This window comes from Aythya ferina (assembly GCF_964211825.1).
Source record: "Aythya ferina genome assembly, chromosome: 3".
NCBI classification, from domain to species: domain Eukaryota; kingdom Metazoa; phylum Chordata; class Aves; order Anseriformes; family Anatidae; genus Aythya; species Aythya ferina.
In genome coordinates, this window is record NC_140298.1 from 57,065,738 (window position 1) to 57,091,861 (window position 26,124).

General features: G+C 40.1%; 1 protein-coding gene across 1 annotated transcript in view; it reads left to right on the top strand.

Moving 5' to 3' along the window:
- Positions 1-19,078: 19,078 nt before the first annotated feature.
- Positions 19,079-26,124, top strand: part of LOC311435174 (uncharacterized protein) — a 295,217-nt gene continuing 288,171 nt past the window's right edge. The window contains exon 1 of the mRNA XM_084515877.1: positions 19,079-22,480. Within this exon, the coding sequence (XP_084372003.1) occupies positions 19,248-22,301 (3,054 nt within the window). The 5' untranslated portion in view covers positions 19,079-19,247 and the 3' untranslated portion in view covers positions 22,302-22,480. The remainder of the gene's footprint in view (positions 22,481-26,124) is intronic.

The window sequence follows — 26,124 nt, forward strand, 5'->3', positions numbered from 1 at the left end:
GGCAAGCCAAAATAATATGCAAAATATTTACTGTCTCTCAGAAAAACAAACAAACAAAAACCAACCAACCAACCAACCAAACAACAAAACAAAACCAAAACCAAAACCAAAACCAAAACAAGCAAACGAAATAGCACAAAAATTCATTCCCTTATCTTTCCCCCTCCCACCTCAAAAATGTAACCTGAAAACAATGACAATGTAAAAAGCTATTTTAACATAGAATTGATAGGGATTTCCATAAGGTCTAGGAGATGTCAGAACCAAAGTGTAGGTCATGATCTTCTAAGACACAAAGCATAAGTCTCCTGAGCCATCTACAGGTCTTACAATGAAGTGTAAGGTTTCTAATGTAATATGTAGGGCAGATGCTCATTAATAAGCAAAAAGAAAATACTCTCCCATCATATCCTTCTCCCTTTTCTCATGAGATGAATGTAGTACCCCATCATCTGTTTTCTCCCAGGCTGACTACATTCACCAGTGTATGAGTACTCTATGGACACTTTAGAAGGGCTGTTAGAAGCAGCTGTGCAGCTAGCAGTCGTAGCCATCATCTAGCATTCAAAAAAAAAGGTCAAAAATAGCTTTGAAAGCCTGAGGAGACATGATGAGATTTTGCTCACACCTGTTCTGAAAGGACTTTGTTGTAAGAGAAAAGGGGGAAAAGCAGTCAGGACTTAAAGAGTTAAGGACAGTATGAAATCAACCTCTCAGTCTCACTCTTTCTTTATCCTTGGGAAGCTCTGCTTTTTCATCTTGACATGGCAGTTACTACTGGAAAAGGCATTGACATTTAAGCATATTCCTTCTGACACACTCAGTTCATTCCTGGATATAAGTACAGTCTTCAATAACCAGGAAACAGAAATTATTCTTGACATAAGAGAATCGTTTCAGGTAATCCAAGTGCTCACAGAGGGTGTGGAGGACTGCACATATGGGCAGTGCAGGAACTAGTTGAAACTATTCAATGTGGATAGAGAGGCTCTTCAGGGTTCTTTCAGCATTTGTGCAGGATCAATGAATTAGTGTTAAATTTATTGTGTGAAGCCTGTCATCTAGCAACATGCTTTCCATCTCCACCTTTCATGGGGAAAGGGCATGGTTAAAATTAGTGTGGACATTCATTAATTGATAGCCTTATGACCTGCCAATGTATAAGTATATATATAAAGATATGAACCTCTCAGTGTTACAACAAACATCTTCAAATAGGAATTATCCTATTTTTTCTTAAGAGAAAGTAGTGGTGTGCTTAATGATTCTGACACAGAAATTACAGAAGCCAGGGTAATCAGAAGTCTCTTTCATCAAAGCACACTGGGATGACTATATTGTGGCGATCCAGTAAGGCTTGCAAAACAATGGAGTGGTGGGCTTTTTTTTTTTTTTTTTTTTTTTTTTTTTTTTTTTTTTTGTCAACGCTGTCCTGTCCCAGAGACAAAGAGAGAGAATGTATACTCTTCGAATTCTCACAGAGACTGGAGGTCTGTAAAGTTTCAACTTAATTTCCCACGTGTTATTTATAGAAAGAAGCTTTGGAAGATAGTCTCAGAGAATCCAACCACTGTTCTTGTCCATGATGGATTTATCACTCCGTTTGGGTAGTCACTGATTGAAATGAGGTTTGCAAGGCTTCACTTGCTGATAACCACTGTCTTAAACACAAAATAGGCTCCAAGTGATGTGAAGGAGTGACATCTATTGGGTTTACAAAATCTCTGCTGATTCCTTCTTTATCCAAAATCCGTATCTGGATGTTGGCAATCCCATGTCCTAAGGAAAATGCTTTCCCACCAGCCTGACATTGTTTCTTACCCAGACCCTCCAATAGTCTGTGACATGACAGTGACATAGATTCCCATTAGGTGTTATGAAAACATTGGATTTTGTTGTTTTTGTGTATTTGTTTGACTGATCTACTTATTGATGTATTTTAGCTGGAACATGTATTTGTGCTTGGAATCAGGGAAATTATGTCACATGAATTAAGTTTAAATATAGCAATACCTATAAAGATTTGAATGAAAATTTTGTTATAGAGCAAAAATACAGGAACAGATACTCACAGAGCTCTCATTTTCTCATTTTTAGAGGATTTTTGTTTTGTTTTGTTTTGTTTTTTTGAACAAGGTGAGTTTATTTTCTTTGTGGTAGTCATGGTTTTGTTCTATCCATTAAGAAATGTGTGAGGAAGCATTCTCAGTAATATGGGAAAGACTTGAAGAAGTCTCTCTTTCCCCCCCCCCCAAACTCCTTTTTTTTTTTTCTATTTTTTTTTTTTTCCTAAATAAACTTATTTATTTTATAAATGAAGAAAGAAGAGATTCTTGCACTATCTTGATATTGATATCTCAATCACCAAGTAGCATTAAGTAAAAAGAAGAAGGAAGATAAACATGCTTATGACAACCTTGGCAATAAAATTATCTGTATGATATATATTGGAATTAGCAATTTATGTCCCATCAGTGAGGTACAAGACTGATTCACATAACTCAAAGTATTTCATTAATATATGAAGATTCATTCATTCTGTGAAATATGCAGTAATTCTTTCGACAAAGTTTTGGTTAAAAAGTTTTATTCCTTCAATCATTCTTTCTCTGTCTTCTCACAGATCAGAAAACAAACAAACAAACAAACAAAAACAACCAACCAACCAAAAATACCAAGGTTTTTATCTTCATAGTGAAGGAATTAAGGAATTAAAGATGATATCGCCTTTTCATCCAAACTGTTTTTTCAGTCATGGATTTTCATCTAACCTGTTTTTCAGTCATGGATTGAACTGGATACGTGTTTTTTTGTTTTGTTTTGTTTTGTTGTGTTTTGTTTTGTTTTGTTTTAGTATGGAAAGAGCCAGGATTCCTGTCCAGTTTTAAAATGCAGAAATGGTGTTTCTTCCGATGTTAAAAAGGTCCATTTTCTTCTCCTATTGAGCCATCTTGTGGCTGATAACTGTAAAATGCTCTTGAAAACGTCTACCCAGCATTATGGGAAAGCTCTTTGCCTAGTGTTACCCAATGGTTACATTAATGAGTTACTATACTTCATTCTTGGATGTTAGCATAACAGGTTTCTTGTGGGGAAAACATGTATAAATATATAACAAATATAGAATAAAATATCACTTAGAGAGAGGACATTAATTTAAAAGGTAACTCTCAGTGCTTCAATATCAATAGAGGCTATTGTAGAACATTGAAAATGGGGCTACATGTGTTTTGTGTGTTTTTTTTTTTTTTTTTTTTTTTGTGTGTGTGTGTGTGTGTTTTTTGTTTGTTTTCTAATGAAAATAAACTTAAAAGTTAATATTGTGTTTTCCCAGACATGAAAACTAAAGCTGCAGTGTCTTAAACATGTACGTACTCTCATAAGCAGAGTTTGAGAAACTGATTACTGTAAATTATACTGTAAAAAAAAGAGGGAAAGTCACAAGTGGTTGCAGCTGTGTTATTTAATTCTTAAGGTTTCAGTAAAGGAACATTCTGGAAAACAATAGGAACCCTGACATTTTTCTGTAAAAAGATAGACAGATCACGTTGTTGATCATCTTAGTGCAAAAGTGAGTCATTCATTCATTATCTAGCATTTAACAAAGTACATGTACATTCCTTATACCAGTGACTATTTAAAGGTTGAACTTCTGAAACGCCATTTTCTCCATTTGTACAGAGTAACTGCCCACACTGTCAAACAGTTCTCTTACAAAATCTCTAAGCTTTTGACAGCATCTGAAACCCATATGATATCTGGCATAAAAAGGATCAGTGGCAATCCTCCAAGAGGAAGAAAAGTCACTGAAGAAATTCTCTAAAAGCTCTCTCAAACAGGTGAAATTAAAGACAGATATTTGACACATTTCATCTTATATACCCAGCTAGAGCACTCAGCAGAGACAAAGACCATCATCAGGTAATGCTGGTATTGAGAGTAGCTTGTGCAGAGACCTTGATCAATTATAATTTCACAGAATTTATTTCCTAATTTCACAGATTTATTTCCTAATTTTGTCAAATGAAGCTGACTAGGCAGCTATCAAAGACATTCAACATTCAACATGTAAATTTGATATGCAAGATTTATACTTTTAAGCAGAAAGTAAAAAAAAAAAAAAAAAAAGATAAAAACATAGGAATATTTGTGACTTACAGAACAAATCTTGCTTGTTAAGTGGATCCTAGCTAACGGACTGGAGTTCTGGGAGAGTTGTCTCAAAGGAAAGTTATTGGAACACCAAGTGTTCATCTTGACTGATAAGAATTTATGGAGAAGTCACTAAATTCAAACTCAAGTTTATGAAGTGTGCAAATGTTCTGATAGTAAATACAGTAGGGAATCCAAAATACTACTAGAGAAGAGGCCTGATGCAATACTCAGAATGGAAAGCTAGAAGATCAACACAAGCCAAGACACACTGATGAATGTGTGTACTTGTGTTCGTGTCTATGTGTCACGTTTTACAAGTACCAGCAGAATGCATGTAACTGACCAAAAAGACAAAAGTAGCACAATTACACCTGACAAAATCTTTATAGAAAAAAAACTTTTCATTTTTAGTTGTAAATGACTGAGTTGGGTCAATCAGAAAACAAAAAGATTTATTAATGGATGCTAATGACTGAGCAGAAACATTTCTACTTCTATTGCTAATAATATAAGAAAGTGGAAATAATAGGAAAGTAATTTGGTAGAACTCTGCTATTTGAATGGAACAACATATAAAATGTACAAAAACATGTAAAAGAGTATATGAGTGAAACATAGAAAAACTAAATACATTTTTAAGGAGAAAATTTATATTGTCCTCTGAAAAAGAAGTCAGGTGACATCTTCCAAGAAAGTCATGTTGGGATTTTTGTTTGGCTCAAGCTGAGCAATGTGAATGAAACAATGTGACTGAGAGAGGTCACCTGATTCCTCAGTCTACAAATGATCCTGTTCAGAAATTTACTGCACTTTAGCAAGCAACAGCAACAGCAGAGGATTTAAATGAAAAAGAATAACCATATAAATGAAGAGAGAAGGTTTGGACAGACAGAAGACAGATTATTGCACCTGAAAGTTCTCAAGACTGACTGAAAAAGTTAAAAAGATTTCTACACTTCTCAGACAAATCAGTGAAGAAGCATATAAACTGTAGAAGAATTAGCAGGAGGGAACTTTGGTATATCAGTCTTGCTATGTCTCTATCATAGTCTTACAGTGTGCTAAGACACTGTAAGGCCAGCAATAATTTAGCAGAATCTTTGCTGTCTATTATCACACAGAATCTAGTGTTACTTGCCTGCTAGTATCACAATACTGAGCAAAAGAAATTCTATACAAGGTACTATAGCTCAAGAGAGAGAAGATGGAATGTTAAATAAACCTAAATATTTATATACTTCACAGCTTTTTTTTTTTTTTTTTTTTTTTTTTTGGATGGTAGATACTTATTGTAATCTTTGGAAGGACTACTCCTGAGAGAATATATCACTTCAAAAGTTAACATTCCACATTCACAGGGAATTGGGATATTATGGAAAACTTGTTCCTGGACTCCTCTCTGATTTTCCATTTAAAATGAAACAAAACAAGACTAAACAAAACACACACTATCATGTCTATGTAAGTCTATTTCTTCAACTTTTTTTTCAACTGTTTCTTTGTGGGGTTCACCAGAAAATCAACAGAAGTTAACTTCATGAAGTTAAGTTAAATGATTCATCTCTGCTTCAGGGAATCCAATGGCTCCATCTTTTTTGATCACTTGCTTTTCTGCAATGTAATTTATAAGGGTAGATGGCAAGAATTATAAGGAATTTCAGAAAAAAAAAATAAAAATAACATTAGAGATGGGAATGACTTACAGATTTTTTTTTTCTTTTTGGTGTGTGTGTCTGTGTGTATGTGTTTGTTTGTTTTGTCTTTTTGGCTTCCTGTGTTTACAGAAGTATTTAGAAAATAGAACCTAAGAATAGGTTCACATAAGACAATGCATGACTTGTTTTGATAGATGTGTATTTGCATACAGCTAGGACACTCCATGCATTAAGGGAGAATTAGTTGCCTTCGCCTGTGCTAGAAAAATACACAAACACAATGACTTTACTTCATCATTATCTATCCTTCACATCTTAAAAGAATACAGTTAAAATGAGGTTAGCAGGAAGAGAAATTAAGAAAGGGAGAAAAATCAAAACATTATTTAAAATAAAAAAATATGCATAATTCTGTATATCTTAATTTGAAAGAAGCATAAGACTTATGACTCTAGTAAAATGACCAGAGAACAGTTAAAGACACAAATTTTGCAGAGCACATTTTCTTAAAATTACTTAATAAAACATATGAAAGAAATCCACACTTCATTAAAATGTATAGAAAATTTTACTAATATTTTACTAGAGATATAAAAAATATTTCAGTAAAAATTAAATTAACAACAACAACAAAATGCAAGGTAAATCTAGTGAAAGTTTAAGTATATATATGCTACTATATATATATAGTAGCAAAAAACAGGGTTAGACAGAATGATGGTTTCCTACATGAATATTTCTGTAGTTGAGTAGAATTTGTTTGTTTGTTTCACTATGAATTAAAATGTGAAGTGTAATAATCAATTTGATAATGGATAGGCTTTTATTATTATTATTATTATTATTATTTCATTTATTTATTTATTTATTGTTTGAGGATGCTCAGGTGATGAGGAATAAGCAGCAGTGAATGGATGGGATAGAACTTCCTGCAGGGGGCAAACTTGAACCATTTTCCACTTGCTAGCCTGAGCTACTGTGATTTATGAGTATTACACTTGTGGTTCATTTTACTCCATTTGCTCCAATTGTTATTACGACTTTTCTAAGAGATTGTTTATCTCACTAGTCCTGAGCCAATTCTAAATAACTAGATAAAATCCAAAGGAAATAAAAAATACAAATTTTACAAAATCTTATGTCCCAACTAAAAATAAAACAAAAACCATACACTTTTCCTTGCAGTCTCTAAGAATGTTCAGTTTGCCACCACTTTTCCACTTCTATCCCTTCCTTTGTTTAGAATTATGAATTTTCCAGTATTCTCTTCTGAAAGACAAATCCTAAAATATCACGAGAAAACTTTTATAATGCTATATTCCAAGCAAGGTCAAGTAATTTGCAGCCCTATGAAGATCAAAAATCAACTTCAATTCCTAGGCTAGGTCTGGATGGAAACAGTAAATTATTCACAATTTTTTATTTTAATCTACCTTTAAACACATTGTGCAGTAAATCTATAGTTTGTTTCACTAGGATTGTGAATACATTTTGTAACTGAAATGCTAATAAACTAAAGAGTAAGGGGTTGCCAGAGGGCTAACCTAAAAAATAAAATTTCCATTCTCACGATGTCTCAGCATAACAACCACTCAATGTAAGCCTTCCTCAAGGTTCACTAAATCTGAAGCCTAAAATAAACTGAAATGAAAATAATATTATTAATATTAGTACTCTAGATTTGTCACTAAGCAGGATATAATAGAATAGCTTTCTGATCACCAGTCTTGCTGGGTAACAAGAAATTTCCCCCTAAACAGAATACAAAGTGATCAAGCATCACCAGTTTACTGTGTAACATAATCATTGGAAGCCTCCCTGCAAGAATGCAGACTGTATCAGAGTTTTATTCGATTTCAAAGAACACACATGGGATTTTATATTTACACTGTACAAATATGAGTAAAATCTTTTGAGTTTTACATAACTGTGCTAGGGATCTCATGAGAATACACTCTCTTAAAATATTTGTAGCACACCTTGCTTTTCCAGTAAGGAAACAATTAACATTAAAAAAAAAATAAAATAAAATCTGGTAGGACTTGACTAAAACAGGAACAATCTCAGAAAACTGAAAAGCTGTTAAAGGTTACCTATGTTGTTTGGAATGAGAAGGTTTTAATCTAAATTTAGGAGAGACAACTATGAAAGTACAACCAGATACACGCACAACCTCTTCCTCCAAGACAATACCTGGAGATTTACAGAATCACAGAATTTCTAGGTTGGAAGAGACCTCAAGATCATCGAGTCCAACCTCTGACCTAACGCTAACAGTCCCCACTAAACCATATCCCTAAGCTCTACATCTAAATGTTTTTTAAAGACACCCAGGGATAGTGACTCCACCACTTCCCTGGGCAACCCATTCCAATGTCTAACAACCCTTTCGGTAAAGAAGTTCTTCCTAACATCCAACCTAAAACTCCCCTGGCTCAACTTAAGCCCATTCCCCCTCGTCCTGTCACCAGGCACATGGGAGAACAGACCAACCCCCACCTCGCTACAGCCTCCTTTAAGGTACCTGTAAAGAGCAATAAGGTCACCCCTGAGCCTCCTTTTCTCCAGGCTGAACAAACCCAGCTCCCTTAGCCGCTCCTCGTAGGACTTTTTCTCCAGGCCCCTCACCAGCTTCGTCGCCCTTCTCTGGACAAAGGAATTTTTTGTTTTGTTTTGTTTTTTAATGTTATGAAATGGTTGGCGACCTGCTACGGCACTTGGACGTGCGCAAGTCGATGAGGCCGGATGGGATCCACCCGAGGGTACTGAGAGAACTGGCAGAGGAGCTGGCCAAGCCACTTTCCATCATTTATCAACAGTCCTGGCTATCGGGGGAGGTCCCAGTTGACTGGCGGCTAGCAAATGTGACAGCCATCTATAAGAAGGGCTGGAGGGCAGTCCCCTGGGGTACTATAGGCCTGTCAGTTTGACCTTAGTGCCAGGGAAGCTCATGGAGCAGATTATCTTGAGAGTCATCACGCAGCACTTGCAGGGCAAGCAGCCGATCAGGCCCAGTCATCATGGGTTTATGAAAGGCAGATCCTGCTTGATGAACCTGATCTCCTTCTATGACAAAGTGACTCGCTGGGTGGATGAGGGGAAGGCTGTGGATGTGGTCTTCCTTGACTTCAGCAAGGCTTTTGACACTGTTTCCCACAGCATTCTCCTCAAGAAACTGGCTGCTCTTGATTTGGACTGGCACATGCTTTGTCGGGTTAGAAACTGGCTGGATAGCCGGGCCCAAAGAGTCGTGGTAAATGGAGTCAGATCCAGTTGGAGGCCAGTCACTAGTGGTGTTCCCCAGGGCTCACTGTTGGGGCTGGTCCTCTTTAATATCTTCATCGATGATCTGGATGAGGGCATTGAGTGCACCCTCAGTAAGTTTGCAGATGACACCAAGTTAGGTGTGTGTCGATCTGCTTGAGGGTAGGAAGGCTCTGCAGGTCGATCTGGATAGTCTGGACCCATGGGCTGAGGTCAGCTGTATGAAGTTCAACAAAGCCAAGTGCCGGGTCCTGCACCTGGGGCGCAACAACCCCAAGCAGAGCTACAGGCTGGGAGATGAGTGGTTGGAAATCTGCCTGGCAGAGAAGGACCTGGGAGTGATGGTTGATAGTTGGCTGAATATGAGCCAGCAGTGTGCTCAGGTGGCCAAGAAGGCCAACGGCATCCTGGCTTGCATAAGAAGCAGTGTGGCAAGCAGGTCTAGGGAAGTGATCGTCCCTCTGTACTCGACTCTGGTGAGGCCGTACCTCGAGTACTGTGTTCAGTTTGGGGCCCCTCGCTACAAGAAGGACATCGAGGTGCTTGAGCGGGTGCAGAGAAGGGCGACGAAGCTGGTGAGGGGCCTGGAGAAAAAGTCCTATGAGGAGCGGCTGAGGGAGCTGGGCTTGTTCAGCCTGGAGAAGAGGAGGCTCAGGGGCGACCTTATCGCTCTCTATAGGTACCTCAAGGGAGGCTGTAGCGAGGTGGGGGTTGGTCTGTTCTCCCATGTGCCTGGTGACAGGACGAGGGGGAATGGGCTTAAGTTGAGCCAGGGGAGTTTTAGGTTGGATGTTAGGAAGAACTTCTTTACTGAAAGGGTTGTTAGACATTGGAACAGGCTGCCCAGGGAAGTGGTGGAGTCACCATCCCTGGAAGTCTTCAAAAGACGTTTAGATGTAGAGCTTAGGGATATGGTTTAGTGGGGCCTGTTAGCGTTAGGTCAGAGGTTGGACTCGATGATCTTGAGGTCTCTTCCAACCTAGAAATTCTGTGATTCTGTGATTCTGTTATTATTACTTTTTTTTTTCTGATGTCCCTAAGATGTCCCTAATCACTCTGCCTCATGGTCACTGGTCCAGATTGGTATTTACCTTGAAATGGTCCTGATAGCGTTTTGTTTGTTTGCTTCCTGAACTAATAACTGAAGACAATAAATACAGAAGTATTAATAAAATAAAATCTTAAAGATTTTACTCTTTTTTTTTTTTTTTTAATTTGTTTGTTTCTAGCGAAAGGCAAACAGTTCTTCAGTAGAGAAAAATATAAAATCCAGCCTGTTAGAGTAATTTAAAAAAAAAAAAAAAAAAAAGATTCCTTTAAACAACACTAGAACCTTAGCCACAACATTGCTAAAATGCAATCTGATGCACATGACTGGAGTACATGTCATTGCAAAATATGCAGATTCATACAGCCTGCTTTGCTGTTCTACTCAGACCTTTACTCTTTCCATTTTGGTCTTGCTTTTATTTCCACAACTGAACAGCATGAGACAAACAACCTAATGCTAGCCTCTCTCTCTAGTTGATCACCTCCTCTCACTTCCAAAAATAAGATCAATATTAGAACTTCTGTGAAGTCGATTTGAGCTGTAGCCTCAAAGCTGAATGATTACATTTAAGAGCTTAAATTCAACACCTTCTTTTGCTTTGTCTCAGCTGGTTGTAAGGGCTTTTTTAGGACACTACATGTCTTGAGACACTTTATATCTTAATACTAGAACAGGTTTATTAAATCAAACTATGTTTACTCATTTATAAATCCATCCTTTTAATCTTCAAAAATATTTCTCTGTGGCTTTAATTTGATGTTTATCAAAAGGTGTGGTCTATTCCAACTTAGAAATGAAATACTGAGATAGATTGTAGGAGCAGGAAAATATAACTGTATACAATCTATTTTAAAATGAGGGCAGACCTTTTTGGTTGTTAAGTCAGAGTGAAAGAATACCAGCTAGAGAGTTTAAGTTAAAAAAAACAATCATAATAAAAAAAATCTTGAATGAATTCCAGTGAAGATAATAGAAATACAAATGATATATTCCATTATAAACCTTGTAATAATTTAAAATTGATTAGTATTTGAAGAATAATGGATAACTGAAAAGCAGTACTATTATAAAGCAAAATGCAATTTTTGATACCATGCAACTCCTTCAAGATCTCTATTTTTTCCCTCTTTTGTAATATTCACAGCAGAAATAAAGAGATATCTGTCCTTCATGAGAAATGAGTCTAGTTCTGAAAATGATATTGTTAGTCATGTCAAGTTTTAATAGAAATAGTGAAATAATAATTTGGAAATAGAGGGAACCAGGACCAGAAGGAACAGTTCAGACATGCAAGTGCAGGAGGTCTCTGTCTGCTTAGAATCTCAATTACAGTAGGTCAGGCAAAGGGAACTCAGCTGCAAACATGAAGCTTAATATGAATGTATTCAATGGCATATGGGAGAAAAAACTCATATAGGTAAACCACAATTCAGTCACGAGCTCCTGAACAGATTATTTAGCCTCCTTCATATATTCTTTTTCACGAGGTATAAGAATTTATAACTCCATAGTCAGAAATTGAGCCATAGAAAAGATGCACTGGCTTTAGTGCATAAGTCAAAGCCTCCGCAAACATGTGTGATATCAGGTTATTTTTACCAAGCAATAAATAAAAATGTTACATTAGAATAATACAATTTATAATTCAATTTTGAACTCAAGGCAATTCCATCTATAAGAACATTTTTACTTTGATTATGATGTTTTGACAAAACTAGTGCAATTTAAGATGGTGGTTGAGCTCTTTCTTTAGAATCCAGTGGCACAAATATAATTAACTTCTTCTGTTTATTTATTTATTTATTTTCCAAAAGGAAAACAAACAAACACACACACACACACACACACACACACACGAAATATTAAATTTTCTTTCCTGCGTCAAATTTTTAGATCATAGTAAATCCTAACTTCTCTTCTAGGCACTTATTAGGCTTCAGACAGGTAAAAAGATAAATGGATTAGTAAGTAGATAGCTATAAAAGTTTCTCTAGTAAACAGTATAATGAAAGTAAACATGACAAGTCCTCATGAGAACTGAAATGTAAATGAGGTAATGTGACGTAACTCTTGAAATTAGGTAGGGATGTGTAGTGACAATACAGATGCTAGGGTCCTCAGCTCTTACAGGAACACCTTCCTCTACGGCGATTTTAGTTACAGTTTTCCCTTCTCTGACAAAGAAGCTAAGAATGAGTGCTGCGATAATCACAGATTTTATTTAAAAATCTAGGTTTTCTAGCAGAAAATGAACAAATTCATTTAAGAAAAGTAAATTACCAATGATTTCTGATTTTATTTATTTATTTATTTATTTATTTATTTATTTTAAGAAGCTCTGAGTAAAAAATGTAGTCTTGACATATTTCCAATTGAGCTGCAACAGTATAGAGTAAGGCAGAGAAGAATGTGGCTGAGCTGTGAATAGTTACCACTGAAGACTTTCTTTTAGGTGGACACAACTTTGAAACATATGCCATGTGAAGCAGTGTAGGGTAGGTTCAACTAAGTAAGTGTTGTCATAGAGTTTGAGGAAGAGCTCAGATCATACCAAATTGGGTGGAAAGAGTGAAGATACATCTGTTGAATCTTCTTGTTATGGATTTTATTTAGGCAACATAAAATAGTAGGTTCAAAATTTTAACTTAAGAAAAATAGGCTGCTATTAGTTGAAGACAAGTGTTATTGAAAGTTTTCCTCCACAACACAGCAATTTTCTTTTCTGATCCCTTATTCCAAAGACAAATTGCAAGTTAGATTTAAAGTTTAGCTTCTAGTTTTACTGATCTCAGCACTGTGATAATGTAAAATGTTGAATCATAGAATAATTTGTGTTGGAAGGGACTTAAAGATCATCTAGTTTTAATCCCCCCGCCATGGGATGCCACCTACTAGATCAGGTTGCCAAGGGCTCCATACAACATGGCTTTGAACACCTCCAAGGATGGGACATCCACAACTTCTCTGAGCAACTTGTTCCAGTGCCTCACTACCCTCTGAGTAAAGAATTTCTTCCTAACATCTAATCTAAATATCCTCTCTTTTAGTTTAAGACCATTCCCCCTTTAAGACTATTCACTACCTGCTTGAGTAAAAAGTCACTCTCCATGTTTTTTATAACACTTTTTTATAAGAACTGAATCACAGAATCACAGAATGGCTGAGGTTGGAAAGGACCTCTGAAGATCATCTAGTCCAATGCCCCTGCCAAGCACGATCACCTAGAGCACATTGTGCAGGATGGCATCCAGGTATATTTTGAATATCTCCAAAGAAGGAGACTCCACAAACTCTCTGGGCAACCTGTTCCATTGCTCTGTCACCCTCACAGTAAAGAAGTGACCCCACTGAAAGGCCACAGTGGAGCCTTCTCTTCTCCAGGCTGAACATCCCCAGCTCTCTTAGCCTTTCTTCACAGGAGAGAGGTACTCCAGCCCTCTGGTCACCTTTGTGGTCCTCCTTTGGACCCTCTCCAATGGGACCACATCTTTCTTGTGCTTGGGGCCTCAGACCTGGATGCTGTACTCCAAGTGAGTTCACGCCAAGTGAGCAGAGGGGGACAATCTCCCTTGACCTGTTAGTTGCACATCTTTTGATGCAGCCCAGGATGCAGTTGTCCTGCTGGGCTGCAAGTACACACTGCTGGCTCACGTTGAGTTTGTCCACTAGAACCCCCATGTCCTTCCCTGCAGGGCTGTTCTCAATGAGTTCTTCTCCCAGTCTGTACTCATGTCTGGGATTACCCCAACCCAGGTGAAGCACTTTGCACTTGGACTTCTTGAACCTCATTAGGTTCATGTGGGCCCATTCCACAGGCTTGTCCAGATCCCTTTGAATAGCATTCCTTCCGTCTATTTTACCAACTGCACAATTTAGCTTGGTACTGTCTGTAAATTCGCTGAGGATGCACTTCCTCCCACTTTCTCCCACTGGAAAAGATAATAAACTACTCCAGTGGAGTAGTTTATCCAGATGGACCCCTGAGGGACACCACTCATCATTAGCCTACACCTGGAAATAAAGCCACTGACTGCAACTCTTTTGCTGTGGCAATCAAGCCAATTCCTTATCCACGGATTAGTCCACCGTTCAAATCCAGACCCTCAATTATAGAGAATTACAGAATTTGGAAGTTCTCCTAGGGCCGGAAGGCAGAGCTGAGTGTCATAGGTGGAACTGTGCCCAAATGAACATAGTTTGTAGCAAGTTACCATGTTGTAGACGAGTTTTGAGATCATCTGATGAAACTGAACAGGTACAAGTCTATGGGGCCTGATGACATGCATCACAGGGAACTGGCTGGAAGTGGACTGGAGGGAACTGGCTGATGTAGTTACCAAGATACTCTCCAACATATATGAAAAGTCATGGCAGTCAAACAAAGTCTCCAGTGACTGGAAAAAAGGATACATCAATCCCATTTTTAAAAAGGGTAGAAAGGAAGACCTGACGAACGACAGACAGGTGAGCATCACCTCTCTGCCTGGGAAGATCATGGAACAGATCATCCTGGAAACAAAGTTAAGGCATATGCAAGACAAGGAGGTGATATGAGACAGCCAGCACAGCTTCACAAAAGGTAAATCACGATCTGTCGACTTTGATCTGACTCCTGCATCAGTCGACAAATCAAGACCAACTGATGTCATCTACCTGGACTTCTGCTGGAAGTGTGGCTTGTTCACCATAGAAAATACCATTACATTGTCATCATGTTGTGGTCTTAAATTCCTTGACAATAACTACATGACACCAAGGAATAAAGGGAACATTCAGGAGCTGTCCAGTCTTTTGTGGATGCACAATGTAATTTTACATATCTGCTCTGTTTGTATGCCTGTATCAATATTTCAGACAGATCTAAAGAATAGAAAATGGATAGGAAGTTCATGAACAGTATTCATTTGATAACCACTCATCTTATAACTTCTCCATTTAGCTGAACAGGGATTGTCCCTGGACTACTTGGAAAAATAAAACAAAACAACCTCTGAACAACACAACATCCATAAAGTTCTCTTGATATTCCCTGAATATCCTGCTAAAATTCTGATTGCATACTTTTAAATACCAGTATCAAAGTCCACATGAAAATCCCAAAGATTGTTTCTTAGAATTCCTGCCCATGTGATATAGGAATATTGCAGCACAAATGTCATAAGACTTCTGACAGTGATCCAGGAGAAAATTTTATTTTTTACAATTTATTTTTTGTGCCTCTTCTGTTTGTTTCTCTGTGTACTACTGTACATCTTATTGAAACACCTCATTAATTTTCATTGGCACCTATTGGCACTAACACCAATGTTCAACTAACACTAGTTAGTGATAACAGACATTAGTGGAAAGTGAAATTTAAAAGAAAGTATGCACATAAGTAAAGACACACAGGCGAAGATTCTCCTAGAAAAAACATTTTTTACAAAGTAAATATGTATCTTGTGATATATATATATATATTTATTTTTTTTTCTATGGGAGTGGTCAAATGCTGGAACAGATTGTCCAGAGAGGTTTTGCAGTTTTGATCTACTTAAAGCTTTGAAGCTACTTAAAATCTCAGTGGATACAGTCCGGGGCAACCTTCTGTATGTGAATCTGAATGGGTAGGGAAGTTGAATTAGACAGTCATGGATGTCAAGGACAAAAATAGGGTCTTCAAATACGTCAGTAGAAGAAGAAAGACTGGTGAAAAAATAGTCCTGCTCCTGAATGGGGGGGGGGGGGGGGGGGGGCAAGGGATAAACCTTGTTGAGAAAGGATACAGAGAAGGCAGAGTTGCTGAATGCCTTTTTTGCTTTAGTCTTTACTGCTAAGATCAGTCCTTGGGAATCTCAGAATTTGGAGACAAGAGAGGAAGTCCAGAGAAAGAAGGAATTTTCTTTGGTCAAGGAGGATCAGATCAGAGATCTTTTAAGCAAATTTATCCACAAATCCAGGGGCCCTGATGGAATGCACCCACAGGTGCTGAGGGAGCTGGACGATGTTATTGCTAGGCCACTCTTCAGCAACTTTGAAAGGGCATGGAGAACATGAGAGGTGCTTGAGGACTGCAAGAAAGCCAATGTCACGCCAATCTTCAAAAAGGGCAAGAAGGAGGACTCAGGCAATTACAGACCAGTCAGCCTTACCTCCTTTCTTGGAAAGGTGATGGAGCAGCTCATCCTGAAGGTCGTCTCCAAGCATGTGGAGGATAAGAAGGTGATCATGAGTAGTCATCATGCATTCCCCAAGGGGAAATAATGTTTAACCAATCTGATATCCTTCCTAGACGACTAGATAAGTAGATGAGGGGAGAGCAGTGGATATGGTCTACTTTGACTTCAGCAAAGCTTTTGACACTGTTTCCTATAACATACTCACAAATAAGCACAGGAAGTGCAGGCTAGATGAGTGGATAGTGAGGTGGATTTCCTGGATAGAAGAGCTCAGAAGGTTGTGCTCAGTGGTGCAGTTGTTAGTTGTTAGTTGGAGGCTGGTAGCTAACAGTGTCCCCCAGGGTTGGGACTAGGTCCAATTTTATTCAATTTATTCATCAATAACCTGAATGATGGAACAGAGATGGAACTCATCAAGTTTGCTGATGACACAAAGCTGGGAGGAGTGGATGATACCCTAGAAGGCTGTGCTGACATTCAGAGAGGTGTTGACAGGCTGGAGGGCTGGGTTGAGAGGAAGCTCATGAAGCACAGGCAAGTGCAGGGCCCTACACCTATGGAAGAATAACCCCAAGCACCAGTACAGGTTGTGGGCTGACCTGCTGAAAAGCAGCTCTGCAGAGAAAGACCTGGGAGTCCTGGTGGACAGCAGTTAACCATGAGTCAGTAAAGTGCTCTTGTGGCCAGGATGGTACATTCAGAATTGTGTTGCCAGCAGGCCGAGGGACGTGATCCTCCCCTTCTACTCATCCCCGGTGAGGTCACATCTGGAGTATTGTGTCCAGTTCTGAGCTCCCCATTGTAAAAGAGGGACATAGAGATACTGGAGCGAGTCCAGAGGAGGGCTACTAAGATAGGGGACTAAGAAGGGTACTGGAGCACCAGTCATATGAGGACAGGCTGAGAAAGCTGGGCCTGTTTAGCCTGGAAAAGAGAAGACTGAGGAGAGACCTCATCAATGTATATAAAACTCTGAGGGGAGGGTATCAAGAGGATGGAACCAGTCTCTTTTCAGTTGTGCCCAGTGAGAGGACAAGAAGCAAAGGTGTCCTGGTTTCAGTTAGCACAGAATTAATTTTCTTCCTAGTAGCTGGTGGAATGCTGTGTTTTGGCTTAGAATGAGAAGAGTGCTGATAACACCCCGATGCTTTAATTGTTGCAGAGCAGTGCTTATACTAAGCCAAGGACATCTCAGCCTTTGCTCTGTCCTGCCAACGGGCAGGCTGGGGGGTGCAGTAAGAGCTGGGAGGGGACAGACCCAGGACAGGTGACCCAAACTAGCCAAAGGGGTATTCCATACCATCTGACGTCATGCTAAACAATATATAGGGGTGGCTAGCCGGGGGGAGGGGGCCGGACTGCTCGGGGTTAGGCTGGGCATCGGTCAGCGGGTGGTGAGCAATTGCATTGTGCATCACTTGTTTGTACATACTATTATTACTTTCGTATTATCACCATTGTATCATCATTATTATTATTGTTATTATTATTTTGTTATTTTTTTTTTTTTTTTCCTGTCTTATTAAACTGTCTTTATCTCAACTCACGGGCTTCACTTTCCATTTCTCTCCCCCGTCCCAGAGAGGGAGGGGGGAGGGTGAGCGAACGGCTGCGTGGTGTTTAGCTGCCGGTCGGGTTAAACCACGACAGTCTTTTTGGCGCCCAACGTGGGGCCCGAAAGGTTGAGATAACGGCAGATCTGCCAGAGGCCCGAAAGGTTGAGATAACGGCAGATCTGCCAGAGGCTAATCTGATCAGAGTGTGTTAAACTAAAATTGGTGTAAGGATTAGACCTGCTTAATAGTCACTTGTCATGATGCTGATTGCTTTAATCACAACTCTGCTGCGCCTGTTTTCCAAATTGAGTATTATAGTACATTATTTTCCGTATTTGCTCTCTGTAGTGTTGTTTCTCCTCTCCGGGCCCTGGTTTCAGACCATTATGGTACTAAGTGTTATAGCAATGGCTTATGAGACGATAAGATATCTGGTCATGACTCTAACTTGGTATTTATACTCAGTAACATCGTGGACTCTGTACTTTGGAAACAGCATCTTGGGAACTATTAGCAATTATACCTATTGTTTTTCTCCATTAGAGAGTCAATCTGTGGAGGGGAAAGGGGAGGATATTTTTCCTTACTTGCTTACTCTCCCTTTCTCCTTCACCACCCCTGTATCCTCCTGGGTCACTCTGCCTTCCTCCTTCACCACCCTCTTATCCCCTGAGCTTGTCACAATAGCTCTCCAAGATATTGAATATTTCTGGAATACTCAGAATACCATAGTCTTGTTGTTCTGCCTCATGAATGCACTTCAGATTCTGCTTAAAGTTAAACAACTACTTATGAAGCTCATCCGGAGATCTGCCCGGAGGCAGTATAGTTGTGGGTGGCAGGGAGTATGGGTGGATATGGGCAGGCATCTAGAGCAGTTGGCACCCCCAGTGTGTTGGAAATTCACCCCTGAACAATGGCAAAATCCTCAAAAACTGGCAGAATGCTTGAAAAAAAGGTGTAATGATTCTGGCAGTTCCAAAGTAACACAAATCATTGTAACGTGCTGGGGCCTGGCTCATGCCTATCGAGCTGCCATTGATACTGCTGTCAACTTAGTGACAGACCCTGCGGCCACTCCAAACCCTGTGACAGATCCAACGGCCACTGTGACCCCTACGGTGGATTCTGCAGCCGCTCCAGCTCCAGCTCCTGCAACTGCTCCAGTCCCAGCTCCTGAAGCTGCTCCAGCTCCAGCTCCTGCAGCTGCTCCAGTCCCAGTTCCAGCAGACAGTCCTTCAAACACAGAAACGAGGAAGATTCTGACCAGGATTAGGGGGGCCCTGCCTCCAGCCAGGGGGAGGAAAGGGACAATCGAGTTTATTGGACTGTGTGGATTCGATGGCCTGGCACATCACGCGCACAGAAGTATAAGGCTTTAGTAGACACCGGTGCACAATGTACTATAATGCCATCGAGCTATAAAGGACCAGAGGCCATCTATATTTGTGGAGTGACAGGGGGATCTCAGCAGTTGACTGTATTGGAGGCTGAAGTGAGTCTGACTGGGAATGAGTGGGAAAAGCACCGCATTGTGACTGGTCCGGATGCTCCATGTATCCTTGGCATAGACTATCTTAGAAGAGGATACTGCAAGGACCCAAAAGGGTTCCGGTGGGCTTTTGGTATTGCTGCCTTAGAGACAGAGGGCATTAAACAATTATCTACCTTGCCTGGTCTCTCAGAGGACCCCTCTGTTGTGGGGTTGCTGAGGGTCGAAGAACAGCAAGTGCCAATTGCTACCACAACTGTGCACCGGCGGCAATATCGCACCAACCGAGACTCCCTGATTCCCATCCATAAGCTAATTCGTCAATTGGAGAGCCAAGGAGTGATCAGCAAGACTCATTCACCTTTCAATAGTCCCATATGGCCAGTGCGAAAGTCTAATGGCGAGTGGAGACTAACAGTGGACTATCGCGGCCTGAACGAAGTCACGCCACCACTGAGTGCTGCAGTGCCGGACATGCTGGAACTTCAGTATGAACTTGAATCGAAGGCAGCCAAGTGGTACGCCACAATTGATATCGCTAATGCATTTTTCTCCATCCCTCTAGCAGCAGAGTGCAGGCCACAATTTGCCTTCACTTGGAGGGGAGTCCAATATACTTGGAATAGGCTGCCCCAGGGGTGGAAACACAGCCCTACCATTTGCCATGGGCTGATCCAGTCTGCACTAGAGCAGGGGGAAGCTCCTGAACACCTGCAGTACATCGATGACATTATTGTGTGGGGTGACACAGCAGAGGAAGTTTTCGAGAAAGGGAAGAAAATAGTCCAAATCCTTCTGAAAGCCGGTTTTGCCATAAAACAAAATAAAGTCAAAGGACCTGCACGGGAGATCCAGTTTTTAGGAATAAAATGGCAAGATGGACGTCGTCAAATCCCAATGGATGTGATCAACAAAATAACAGCTATGTCTCCACCAACTAACAAAAAAGAAACACAGACTTTCCTAGGTGTTGTGGGGTTTTGGAGAATGCACATCCCAAATTACAGTCTGATTGTAAACCCACTCTACCAAGTAACTCGTAAGAAGAATGAGTTTGAATGGGGCCCTGAACAACGACAAGCCTTTGAACAAATCAAGCAGGAAATAGTCCATGCAGTAGCCCTTGGGCCAGTTCGAACAGGACCAGATGTAAAGAATGTGCTCTACACTGCAGCCGGGGAGAACGGCCCCACCTGGAGCCTCTGGCAGAAAGAACCTGGGGAAACTCGAGGTCGGCCTCTGGGGTTTTGGAGTCGGGGATACAGAGGATCTGAGGCCCGCTATACTCCAACTGAAAAGGAGATATTGGCAGCATATGAAGGAGTTCGATCTGCTTCGGAGGTGGTCGGTACTGAAGCGCAGCTCCTCCTAGCACCCCGATTACCGGTACTAGGCTGGATGTTCAAGGGAAGGGTCCCCTCTACGCATCATGCAACTGATGCTACATGGAGCAAGTGGGTTGCACTGATTACTCAGCGGGCTCGAATAGGAAACCCCAGTCGCCCAGGAATATTGGAAGTGATCATGGACTGGCCAGAAGGCAAATACTTTGGGATATCATCAGAGGAGGAGGTGGGTCGTGCTGAAGAAGCCCCACTGTACAACCAGTTGCCAGAGAATGAAAAGAAATATGCCCTGTTCACTGATGGGTCCTGTCGTATTGTGGGGAAGCATCGGAGATGGAAGGCTGCTGTATGGAGTCCTACGCGACGAGTTGCAGAAGCTGCTGAGGGAGAAGGTGAATCGAGTCAGTTTGCAGAAGTGAAAGCCATTCAGCTGGCTTTAGACATTGCTGAACGAGAAAAATGGCCAGTTCTCTATCTCTACACCGATTCATGGATGGTAGCAAATGCCCTGTGGGGATGGTTACAGCAATGGAAGCAAAACAACTGGCAGCGTAGGGGCAAACCTATCTGGGCTGCTGCATTGTGGCAAGATATTGCTGCTCGGGTAGAGAACCTGGCTGTGAAAGTACGCCACGTAGATGCTCATGTGCCCAAGAATCGGGCTACTGAAGAACATCAAAACAACCAGCAGGTGGATCAGGCTGCTAAGATTGAAGTAGCTCAGGTGGACCTGGATTGGCAGCATAAAGGTGAATTATTTATAGCCCGATGGGCCCATGACACCTCAGGCCATCAAGGTAGAGATGCAACATACAGATGGGCTCGTGATCGAGGGGTGGACTTGACCATGGACGCTATAGCACAGGTTATTCATGACTGTGAAACATGTGCTGCAATCAAGCAAGCCAAACGGTCAAAGCCTCTTTGGTATGGAGGACGATGGCTGAAATATAAATATGGAGAGGCCTGGCAGATTGATTACATCACACTCCCTCAAACTCGCAATGGCAAGCGCCACGTACTTACAATGGTGGAAGCAACCACCGGATGGCTGGAAACATATCCTGTGCCTCATGCTACCGCCCGGAACACCATCCTGGGCCTTGAAAAGCAAGTCCTATGGCGACATGGCACCCCAGAAAGAATAGAATCAGACAATGGGACTCACTTCCGAAACAACCTTATAGACACTTGGGCCAAAGAACATGGTATTGAATGGGTGTATCACATCCCCTATCATGCACCAGCCTCCGGGAAAGTTGAACGATACAATGGCCTGTTAAAGACTACCTTGAAAGCAATGGGCGCTGGGACGTTCAAAAACTGGGATACGCATTTGGCAAAGGCCACCTGGTTAGTCAATACTAGGGGATCTACCAACCGAGCTGGACCTGCCCAATCAAACCTGTTACGTACTGTAGATGGGGATAAAGTTCCTGTAGTGCATGTAAAAAATATGCTGGGTAAAACAGTCTGGGCTACTCCTGCCTCAGGAAAAGGCAAACCTATTCGTGGAATTGTTTTCGCTCAGGGACCTGGATATACTTGGTGGGTGATGCAAAAGAACGGAGAGGTCCGGTGTGTACCTCAAGGAGATTTAATACTGGGTGAGAATAGCCCATGAACTGAATTGCACCATGTTAAATAGTATATTATACTGTATGTTATCACTACCATGATTACTATAGGTGACTAATTAGAATGTATGGAAAAGAGTGTAACCTGAGCATGACATAAATGGTATGGAATAAGGGGTGGATAGATGTCCTGGTTTCAGTTAGCACAGAATTAATTTTCTTCCTAGTAGCTGGTGGAATGCTGTGTTTTGGCTTAGAATGAGAAGAGTGCTGATAACACCCCGATGCTTTAATTGTTGCAGAGCAGTGCTTATACTAAGCCAAGGACATCTCAGCCTTTGCTCTGTCCTGCCAACGGGCAGGCTGGGGGGTGCAGTAAGAGCTGGGAGGGGACAGACCCAGGACAGGTGACCCAAACTAGCCAAAGGGGTATTCCATACCATCTGACGTCATGCTAAACAATATATAGGGGTGGCTAGCCGGGGGGAGGGGGCCGGACTGCTCGGGGTTAGGCTGGGCATCGGTCAGCGGGTGGTGAGCAATTGCATTGTGCATCACTTGTTTGTACATACTATTATTACTTTCGTATTATCACCATTGTATCATCATTATTATTATTGTTATTATTATTTTGTTATTTTTTTTTTTTTTTTTCCTGTCTTATTAAACTGTCTTTATCTCAACTCACGGGCTTCACTTTCCATTTCTCTCCCCCGTCCCAGAGAGGGAGGGGGGAGGGTGAGCGAACGGCTGCGTGGTGTTTAGCTGCCGGTCGGGTTAAACCACGACAAAAGGGTACAAACTGAAGCCCAGGAAGTTTTATCTGGGTAAGAGAGGGCACTTTGCTGTGAGAGTAACAGAGCACTGGCACAGGTTGCCTAGAGAGGATGTGGAGTCTCCTTCTCCGGATATATTCAAAAGGCACCTGGATGCCATCCAGCACAATGTGCTCTAGGTGGTCCTGTTTGTCAGGGGGGCTGGAGTAGATGATCTTCAGAGGTCCCTTCCAATCTCAACCATTCTGTGATTCTATGATTCTTTGATCTCAATAATTCCCTAACCTTACTGTTCCTGTAAATCTGTGAGGAGGAAAACAAACAGAAAAACTGTCAAAGACTGAAGTATTTTTTCTTCATGACTAATCTTTCCCTTGTCTCTCCAAGTGCAGAAGGCTGAACACTTGTATAATTGTGTAACATGGTGGTGAGGGACACCAATCTCATTACCGCATCTCACAATAACAGAGAAAAACAAGAACATCACCTTAATCAATAGGTGTAAATTGGCTGTAGTTCTGCTTGACAGGGGAGACAGGAAAAGACAGAATTTGAATGGTCACTTTGTGGCATTTCTATGGGCTCTGTGGTTTTGTTACTGCATTTCTGCACAGAGAGGAAGGTTCATTTTTGGCAGGGTGAAAAGAATGTCGTGCTGCACTGCTTGCTGTCATGGCCAAGCAATATGACAGACCTCAAACCTGTTAGGCTTGATAATGCAGATGTAGCAAAGTCAGATAAAAATCACAGTGACAGCTCGATGGATCCTGCATACTTACACAGGTAAGTATGGGAAGTTTTTTCTCTGGTCAAAGTGTATAGGTCTCTCCATTTTTCTCTGGTCAGAGTGTGTAGGACTGTCCAAAGTCTAAGCTCTAAGTTTTTGCGCTAATAGCTAAGTAAAGCACTATAATACTTTAAGACACTAGTGGTCTAAATTTGTAGTATTAACAGTCTTCCAGTGGTTACCATTCTTCTGTCAGACTTAAAGGAGTGCAATATACCCCTGTACCCCTACGAATACCGCATACATACTAATACTTTTCTCCATTCTCCACTTGCTCTAAACTGATGCACTAACCTTTAGACTGAAATGTTAGAACACGTTTTTTCTTCTGTCAATTGTACTACAGAGATGGCTGTTTCCAGTAGATATCTTAAACTGACACAAAATCAGTCAGAACTCATTTGCCAGGGACATTTTTATTTATTTATTTATTTATTTTTGAAGGTGATGAGAAACAAGGTCCAAATGGATCAAAATGCCTTCCTATACCTCTCAGAGTTTCTAGTAATCTGTGGCACAAAAAGTACCTGTTATCCCAAAATGATGACAGCATTTGTTCTCAACGTTGCATTGTACACAAACTGCATATTTTACAGATGGTCTGTTGTGCTGGTATCGATCCCAAACATTATATTAAGAATTATAATAATTCTGAAAGCACTGTGGAATAAACTGTGTCCCTAGCTAGTAAAATGGTCTTGGGGAAGGAGATATGAATATAAAAATTAAGGTTCCATTGCCAATGGTTAACACTTAGGTGTTGGGTTTTATTTTCTTGTTCCAATACTATTGTTAGTTTTTTCCAACACTAGCTGGAAAAACATCTACAAACTTTTCAGGAAATGTTGCAGGTGAAGATAGCAATTAATTCTCAATGAAAGTAATTTTCATAGATGCCATAATAAACAGACAACATTGAAGGCTGATGAATAATTTAAATTGAAATTTAGACTACCTCTAGATACATATGAAGATAGAATATATATATATAAATGTATAGTTTATTTCATTATTATTATATATATATATATTTTGTCATGCATCTTTAAAAATAACAGTAATAGTCCAAACATGATCTTAGCAGGAATAAAAAATTGCTTATGGAAAAAATTGCAATTCATTCATTAATTCTGAAACCTTGCTGTAATAAATTGAATTACATAACAGACATCAGTTCAGTCTTGCATGGTTTAGTTTCTTGAAGTGTGAGGTAATCTATCTTTTTAAGTGTTTTTGAACATGAAAGAGCAAGTTCTTAGGAGTGTCAGAATTTTATACTGGAATGAAGCAAGACTGTCTCTACTCCAGGAGCCTACTTTGAACAGATGTCTCACTAAAACTTCAAAGGGAACATTAACCTTTACATAATATGTAGAATTGTCCAATCCTTATCAGGAAAATAAATTTCTTCTTGACTGTAAACGGTGAACATTTATTTCCCAAGGTATTAGGGTTGATAGACATTTAGCATTTTTTGGCCTTACTTGAATCTTGAAGAGAAAAGACCTTTTTATACTTACTAATGTTGTTTATATCAATGAGGTTTATATTCTAATTTTAATTACTCCAATATCATTCCAGAGTAACTCCTTTAAGACGAATGCATTGCTCTGCCTTTCAGTTGAATTAAGTGTATTTGAAGTGAAACAGTTTGAAACTTTCATTGAAATTGACCTTTTAATCCTCCTCCAGACTAAGGGCAAAATTGTAAGGAGATTAATGCCAGCTCCAGTGGGCGTTATCATAGTTATCCTAGAATCATAGAATCATTAGGGTTGGAAAAGACCACCAAGATCATTTGGTCCAACCCTCACCCTACTTCCAATATCACCCACTAAACTATGTCCCTAAACACCAGGTCCAACCTTTCCTTAAACAACCCCAGGGATGAAGACTCCACCGTTTCCCTAACAACATGTTCCAATGCCTGACTACTCTTCCTGAGAAGAAATGTCTCTCAATTTCCAATAAACATATACATATATATATATATATTATTTAGAAAGAACCATGGATCTAAAGCACCAGGAAATGATAAATAAGAAACATAACGGAAGCAGTTTGAAACAAAGCATTGGAAACATAATGGAAGCAAGTAACAGAAACAAGAAAGTAGGAACAAGATAACAAGTGTTTGTACAGAAAGAAAGCAAAGAAGAATGATCAGGTGGTCATTAAAATGTGTAGTGCTAAAAGAAGAAAGAGAGAAAGATCTAAAATAAAAGTAGGATGAAGTTGGGAATCACATGGGAAATATCCTCTTTGGGAGAAGATTTCTTTATGGAAAACATCACTACTAAGAGCATA